The 7,932-nt window shown below is 45.0% G+C and overlaps 1 protein-coding gene across 1 annotated transcript in view; it reads left to right on the plus strand.

The window, feature by feature from the left end:
• Positions 1-7,932, plus strand: part of CPHXL (cytoplasmic polyadenylated homeobox like) — a 14,874-nt gene extending 6,942 nt beyond the window's left edge. The window contains 3 exon segments of the mRNA XM_032156385.2: positions 3,367-3,560; positions 6,851-7,816; positions 7,818-7,932. Of these exon segments, the coding sequence (XP_032012276.2) occupies positions 3,367-3,560; positions 6,851-7,816; positions 7,818-7,907 (1,250 nt within the window). The 3' untranslated portion in view covers positions 7,908-7,932.

The following is a 7,932-nucleotide window of genomic DNA, read 5'->3' on the forward strand; positions in this document are numbered from 1 at the left end:
TGGCCTTCTTTGTCTCTTTTGATCTTTGTTGGTTGAAAGTCTGTTTTATCAGAGACTAGGATTGCAACCCCTGCCTTTTTTTGTTTTCCATTTGCTTGATAGATCTTCCTCCATCCCTTTATTTTGAGCCTATGTCTGTCTCTGCACGTGAGATGAGTTTCCTGAATACAGCACACTGATAGGTCTTGACTCTTTATCCAATTTGCCAGTCTGTGTCTTTTAATTGGGGCATTTAGCCCATTTACATTTAAGGTTAATATTGTTACGTGTGAATTTGATCCTGTCATTATGATGTTAGCTGGTTATTTTGGTCATTAGTTGATGCGGTTTCTTCCTAGCCTCGATGGTCTTAACAATTTAGCATGTTTTTGCAGTGGCTGGTACTGGTTGTTCCTTTCCATGTTTAGTGCTTCCTTCAGGAGCTCTTGTAGGGCAGGCCTGGTGGTGACAAAACCTCTCAGCATTTGCTTGTCTGTAAAGGATTTTATTTCTCCTTCACTTATGAAGCTGAGTTTGGCTGGATATGAAATTCTGGGTTGAAAATTCTTCTCTTTAAGAATGTTTTTTTTTTTTGTTTTTTTTTTTTTGTTTTTGTTTTTTTTTTGAGACGGTGTCTCGCTCTGTCCCCTAGGCTGCAGTGCAGTGGCACGATCTCGGCTCACTGCAACCTCCGCCTTCCGGGTTCACGCCATTCTCCTGCCTCAGCCTCTCCGAGTAGCTGGGACTACAGGCGCCCGCCACCACGCCCGGCTAATTTTTTGTATTTTTAGTAGAGACGGGGTTTCACCATGGTCTCGATCTCCTGACCTCGTGATCCGCCCGCCTCGGCCTCCCAAAGTGCTGGGATTACAAGCGTGAGCCACTGCGCCCGGCCAAGAATGTTGAATATTGGCCCCCACTCTCTTCTGGCTTGTAGAGTTCCTGCCAAGAGATCAGCTGTTAGTCTGATGGGCTTCCCTTTGTGGGTAACCCGACCTTTCTGTTTGGCTGCCCTTAACATTTTTTCCTTCATTTCAACTTTGATGAATCTGATAATTATGTGTCTTGGAGTTGCTCTTCTCGAGGAGTATCTTTGTGGCATTCTCTGTATTTCCTGAATTTGAATGTTGGCCTGCCTTGCTAGATTGGGGAAGTTCTCCTGGAAAATATCCTGCAGAGTGTTTTCCAACTGGGTTCCATTCTCCCCATCACTTTCAGGTACACCAATCAGATGTAGATTTGGTCTTTTCACATAGTCCCATATTTCTTGGAGGCTTTGTTCATTCTTTTTGTTTTTTTTTCTCTGAAGTTCTCTTCTCGTTTCATTTCATTCATTTGATCTTCCATCAGTGATACCCTTTCTTCCAGCTGATCGAATCGGCTACTTAGGCTTGTGCATTCGTCAGCTTGTTCTCGTGCCATGGTTTTCAGCTCCATTAGGTCCTTTAAGGACTTCTCTGCATTGGTTATTCTAGTTAGCCATTCGTCTAATTTTTTTTTCAAGGTTTTTAATTTCTTTGCCATGGGTTCGAACTTCCTCCTTTAGCTTGGAGTTGTTTGATCGCCTGAAGCCTTTTTGTCTCAAGTCGTCAAAGTCATTCTTTGTCCAGCTTTGTTCCATTGCTGTTGAGGAGCTGCATTCCTTTGGAGGAGGAAAATCGCTCTGATTTTGAGTTTCCAGTTTTTCTGCTCTGTTTTTTCCCCATCTTTGTGGTTTTATCTACCTTTGGTCTTTGATGATGGTGACGTACAGATGGGGTTTTGGTGTGGATGTCCTTTCTGTTTGTTAGTTTTCCTTCTACCAGTCAGGACCGTCAGCTGCAGGTCTGTTGGAGTTTGCCAGAGGTCCACTCCAGATCCTGTTTGCCTGGGTATCAGCAGCAGAGGCTGCAGAACAGTGGATATTGGTGAGCAGCACATGTTGCTGCCTGATCATTCCTCTGGAAGTTTTGTCTCAGAGGAGTACCTGGCTGTGTGAGGTGTCAGTCTGCCCCTACTTGGGGGCGTCTCCCAGTTAGGCTACTCGGGGGTCAGTGACCCACTTGAGGAGGCAGTCTGTCCGTTCTCAGATCTCCAGCTGCGTGCTGGGAGAACCACTACTCTCTTCAAAGCTGTCAGACAGACACATTTAAGTCTTCAGAGGATTCTGCTGCGTTTTGTTTGGCTGTGCCCTGCCCCCAGAGGTGGATTCTAGAGAGGCAGGCAGGCCTCCTTGAGCTGCGGTGGGCTCCACCCAGTTCCAGCTTCTCAGCCACTTTGTTTACCTACTCAAGCCTTGGCAATGGTGGGCGCCCCTCCCCCAGCCTCGCTGCTGCCTTGCTGTTTGATCTCAGATGGCTGTGCTAGCAATCAGAGAGGCTCTGTGGGTGTAGGACCCTCTGAGCCAGGCATGGGATATAATCTCCTGGTGTGCCGTTTGCTAAGAATGTTGGAAAAGCGCAGTATTAGGGTGGGAGTGACTCGATTTTCCAAGTGCCATCTGTCACCCCTTGCTTTGACTAGGAAAGGGAATTCCCTGACCCCTTGCGCTTCCCTGGGTGAGGTGATGCCTCACCCTGCTTCGGCTCACGCTCAATGCGCTGCACCCACTGTCCTGTACCCACTTTCCAACACTCCCCAGTGAGATGAACCCGGTACCTCAGTTGGAAATGCAGAAATCACCTGTCTTCTGTGTTGCTCACGCTGGGAGCTGTAAACTGGAGCTGTTCCTATTTGGTCATCTTGGCTCGAAAGAAAGATTTAATTGAAATATACTGTGCATGCCAAAAATAGCAAATATTTATACTTGTTTAATTTAACGAATGTTCACAAACCAACTACACTCATGGAACTCAGCACTCACATAAAGAGAATTTAGTGGCATCCAGAGGCCTCTGTTCGCTCCCTTCCGATTCCGTTCCCTCAGTAGCTCATATCCTGCCTTCCAATCAGTATAGATCAGTTTTTCCTGTTGTACGTTACCGTGATGAAATAACAAAATATTCTTCTGCAATTAGTTCTAATTGTAAATATAAATTCTCAAACCCAGATAGTAAATATGTTAGGCTGTGTGGACCCTAGACACATTGGAGCCTCAACTACTAAGTCTGCTATTGTGGCTTGAAAACAGCCATAGACAATGCATAAGTGAATGAATGTGACTGGTGTTTCGATAAAACTCTATTTACAAAAACAGGCAACTGGCTGGATCTGGCCCATAGGCCTAGAGTTAGCCAATTCCTGCTTTCATTTGTAATTTTATTATTGTGGGTAGCTATGAGGTCACGCCTGGATTTCATCTTGGGAAGGGGAGGGAATCAATGGTGCTAACACTGTTGGGAACTCTTCTTTGGTCTGGTTATTATCAATATTCTCCAATGCTCTTCTCACTACTTATACGTTTGTCAGGTTTCCCAGCTGAACAGGATCATCATAATGAAGAAAGACAAAGAAAGAAAGAAAGAAAAACAAAACACCGACATAAATTTTCTGAAGAATTATTGCAGGAACTTACGGAAATATTTGGAGAGAATGGTTATCCCGATTTCACCACTAGGAAAACACTGGCCAAAAAATTTGATTGTCCAGTTAATGTAATAAACGTAAGTTCAACCTCATATGCATGTTTCTTAGATTTTTTTTTTTTTTTTAGGAAAGGTCTCACTCCATTCGCCCAGTCTGGAGTGCAATGGAGTGATCACGGCTCACTGCAGCCTCAACTTCCTGGGCTCAGGTGACTCCCCAACCTCAGTGCTCTCCACTTAGTAGCGGGGACTACAAGCTCCCACCACCACACAGCTTTGTATTTTTTGTAAAGATGGGAGTCTCACCATGTTGCCCAGGCTGGTGTTGAACTCCTGGAGTCAAGCAATGCACCTGTCTCGGCCTCCCAAAGTGCTGGGATTACAGGCGTTAGCCACCATGTCCAGCCATTTCCTAGAAAATTAAAGGGCAGTAAGTAGATGTTTGATAGAGTATAGATGGAGGTAGAAACCAGAAGATTAGATTAAAAGGTACAGAATTCAAAGAAATGGGAGAGAGTAATCAAAATATATACATCTATACAATTAATCCTCCATATCCACTGGTTCCACATGCACGGATTTAACTAACCACAAATGGAAAATATTTGGAAAATTTAAAAAAAGAAAATAGGCTGGGCCCAGTGGCTCACACCTGTAATCCCAGCTTTGATCCCACCACCGCACAATTAAAAAAAAATACAAATTTTAAAACAATACGGAATAAGAACTACTTATGTAGCATTTGTGTTATATTAGATATTAGGTTTTGTAAGTAATCTAGAGGTGGTTTTAAGGACATGAGAGGACATGCCCAGCATATATGCAAATACTATAGTTTTATGTAAGGGACAAAAACATCCTCAGGTCTTGGTATCCAGAACCAATTTGAGAGAAAATTGTACACACACACACAATATGAAAAATATAGGCCTGTTGCGGTGGCTCACGCCTGTAGTCCTAGCACTTTGGGAGGCCAAGGTGGGTGAATCACAAGGTCAGGAGTTTGAGACCAGCCTGACCAACACGGTGAAACCCTATCTCTACTAAAAATACAAAAATTAGCCAGGAGTGGTAGTGAGTGCCTGTAACCTCAGCTACCTGGGAGGCTGAGGCAGGAGAATCCCTGGAACCCAGGAGGCAGAGGCTGCAGTGAGCAGAGATCCCTCCACTGCACTCCAGCCTGGGTGACAGAGCGAGACTCTGTCTCAAAAAGAAAAAAGGAAAAAGAAAAGAAAAATATAAAGAATTAAGCAGTATATAGCATTTCATCACATAGGAAAATAGTATTATTATGTATGTATGTTTGTGAAAATACAGTGGGTATGTATTGTGAAAACTAGACTGCAGTGAGGCAAATTTGGAAGCAGTGGATGAGTTGATGCTGCTGTAGTTAGTGGTAGTGGCGGTGGTTTGGGCCAGCTTGCTAGCTGTGCAGGTGGATGGGACTAATGAGACTGTAGATGTTTGAGATGGAGCTGACAAAGTTTACTAGGTGTGGGTTATGCTGTGAAAGGTAAGGTGGACTCAAAGGTTACTTGGACGTTTGACTTAAGTCTGTGGAAGATGAGAGTTGCCTTTTACTAATGAGGGGACCTAGGGAGGGACAGGTGTGTCAGAGAAATCAAAGTTTACATTTGGGACACATGAAGTTTCATATGTCAGATAAACATCCAAGTGGAAACACTAAGTGAACAGTTGAATATGCAATTCTGAAGGGTTGGGAGAGCACTTAGCTAAGATATAAATCTGAGAGTTGTCTGCTAATGAGCTGACTGATGGGTGGTAGCCCCTAGTAGCTTCAGGATAAGAGCTGGAAAGATCTAGGCAGGATTACAAAATTGAGACTTTCAGCCCCACCCTCCAACTTCTGGAGAGGAGGTGGAGCTGATGGTTAAGTTGATCATCAATAGCCAATGGCTTAATCAATCATGACCATACAATAAAGCCTCCAGAAAAAAAACAAAGACACTGAGTTTTAAGAGGGTCCAGATAGTTGAACATGTGGAAGTTCCTGGAGGTGGCTTATCCATGGAGGGCAGGAAAGCTCTGCGTCTCTTCCCCCATATCTCACCCTATGCATCTCTTCATCTATATCCTTTGTAATATCCTTTCTAATCAACTGGTAAACCTAAGTGTTTCACTTAGTTCTGTGAGCCACTCTGGCAAGTTAATGAAACCCAGAGAGGAAGCCAACAGGAGCCCTGACCTGAAGCCAGTCAGTCAAAAGTTTCAGAAGCCCAGACTTGCAACTGGCATCTGAAGGAGGGGCAGTCTTGCAGGACTAAGCCCTCAACCTGTGGGATCTGACAGTATTTCCAGGTACATAGTGTCAGAATTGAACTGAAGGACACCCACCTGGTGTGCACTGCAGAACTGACTGTTTGCCTGGTATGTGGAAAAATACATTTGCTCACACAAGCCTTTCTCTGTTGATTGTTATGGTGTGAGAGCAGAGGAAAAATGTTTTTTTTTCCCTGAGAGAGTCATACAACAAATAGATGGTCAAGAAGTTATTCAAACAATTGCACTCTTTAGTTGTAACCCGTGAACCAATGCATGTAAGAATTATGTACATATAAGAAACAGAAATGTGGGCCAGATGTGGTGGCTCACACCTGTAATCCCAGCACTTTGGGAGGCTGAAGCAGGCAGATCACCTGAGGTCAGGAGTTCAAGGCCAGCCTGGCCAACATAGCGAAACCCCGTCTCTACTAAAAATACAAAAAAATTAGCTGGACATGGTGGTGCGCCTGTAATTCCAGCTACTCAGGAGGCTGAGGTAGGAGAATCACTTGAACCCAGGAGGCAGAGGTTGTAGTGAGCCGAGATCCCACCATTGCACTCCAGCCTTGGCAACAAGAGCAAAACTCTATCTCAAAAAAAAAAAAGTGAAGAAAAGGAACAGAAATGTGGATGTCAGAAAATACACCAGTAATTCTCCTTAGCGGGAGAGTATGAGTAAAGTAGCAGGGTTGTGTGAACAATGCATGACTAGGTGGGACAGCTGGGAGCCTCTTCTGTAGCACAGAGTGGGTCTCTTAGTGAACAAGCAGGAGAACATTGCAAATGGGTCACAAACAGGTTGGGGAGAGATTCTGGGAAGCCAAGGTTCACATGTAAACCATGGTGTCACTGTCTCCAGTGAAGGAGGTTATGGTTCTAGAAATGCACAATGCATGACCTGTGTTATCACATGTACCTCTAGGACAGATTGCCTTTATTATTTATATGCTTTAATGTCAGCAGGCAAGTCAGGGACTCTGCTTGGAAGAGGCTTAAATAGAAAAATCCTCCTACATTAAGGAATGCATACAAGAATATATTCAGATAAGTAGAGTCGATAAAACAATATTATCTTTTCTCTCTAGAATTGGTTCCAGAATAAAAGAGCCAGACTTCCACCTGCAGAAAGACACAGAATATTTGTTCTTCAGAAAAAGCATGATTTTCCAGTCCAAGCCCATCCATTTTTAAGCTGCCAGGAGACCCAGGCTGCAGCTCACAACTATGCCACCAAGCAGAGCCTCTCTGGTGCCCAGAGGGCTCTGATGAGAAGAGGTGGTTGCTCCCCTCTGGAGAAACAGAGGATTCCCAGTCAACAGATGGGCTACAATTGCTTCTCTTTGGAGAACCAAGAGACTCCCAGTCAACAGGTGGGCTCCATGTGCTCTTCTCTGGAGAAACCAGGGATTCCCAGTCAACAAGGGGGTTCCATGTGCTCTTCCCTGGAGAAACCAGGGATTCCCAGTCAACAGGTGGCCTCCCAGAGCTCCTATCTGGTCACAGGCAGTGTAAAGCATCCAGGCTGTGCTATGGAGTATGGAAGTGACACAGGAAGTGAGCATTCTGGAAGTGGGTATTCTACCGCCTACCATTTTCTCAGCTACAACTCTGCAGAATGCCTTCATCCTCCCCCATCTTCTGTGCCATATTTTCACGGAGAAAGGACTGAAACCAGGGAAAGCCAGCATGCAAGTCCCTTCCTTTTGGATTACGCTCAAGGTGCATATGGGGTGAAGAAAGACCATTGTCATTGCTCATTCTGTCTCTCACTGCTGCAAGAACAGCAGCAGAATGATTGGCAGTATCACCCACAGCAGCACCAACAGCCTCAGAATTACTTAGAGGGGATGATGTTCCAGGAACAGCTCCCGATGGACTTGGGTCCTTGGGATCTAGGGAAGCAGTGGCCCTCAGTTCAGTCACAGCTGCAGAGTCAACTGCCTCAGAATAATGGAAAGCCCTTGTGCTCTCAACTGCAGCACATGTGTCTCCAAATGGCTGCCGACTCACCCCTGCTGCCTCTGGGGCAAGATATGCAGGAAAGGGCTTCAGAGCAACCCAGGACCCAAATGCAGCAACTTTAATTTGAGGAGTGGACAAGGGTCTGCAGCAGGGAACCAAGGATGCAGCTCTGCAAAGTAGTGCTAAGTGTCAGAGAACCACAGTC

This window comes from Hylobates moloch, unplaced genomic scaffold, assembly GCF_009828535.3.
Source record: "Hylobates moloch isolate HMO894 unplaced genomic scaffold, HMol_V3 SCAFFOLD_6, whole genome shotgun sequence".
In the NCBI taxonomy this organism is placed as follows: domain Eukaryota; kingdom Metazoa; phylum Chordata; class Mammalia; order Primates; family Hylobatidae; genus Hylobates; species Hylobates moloch.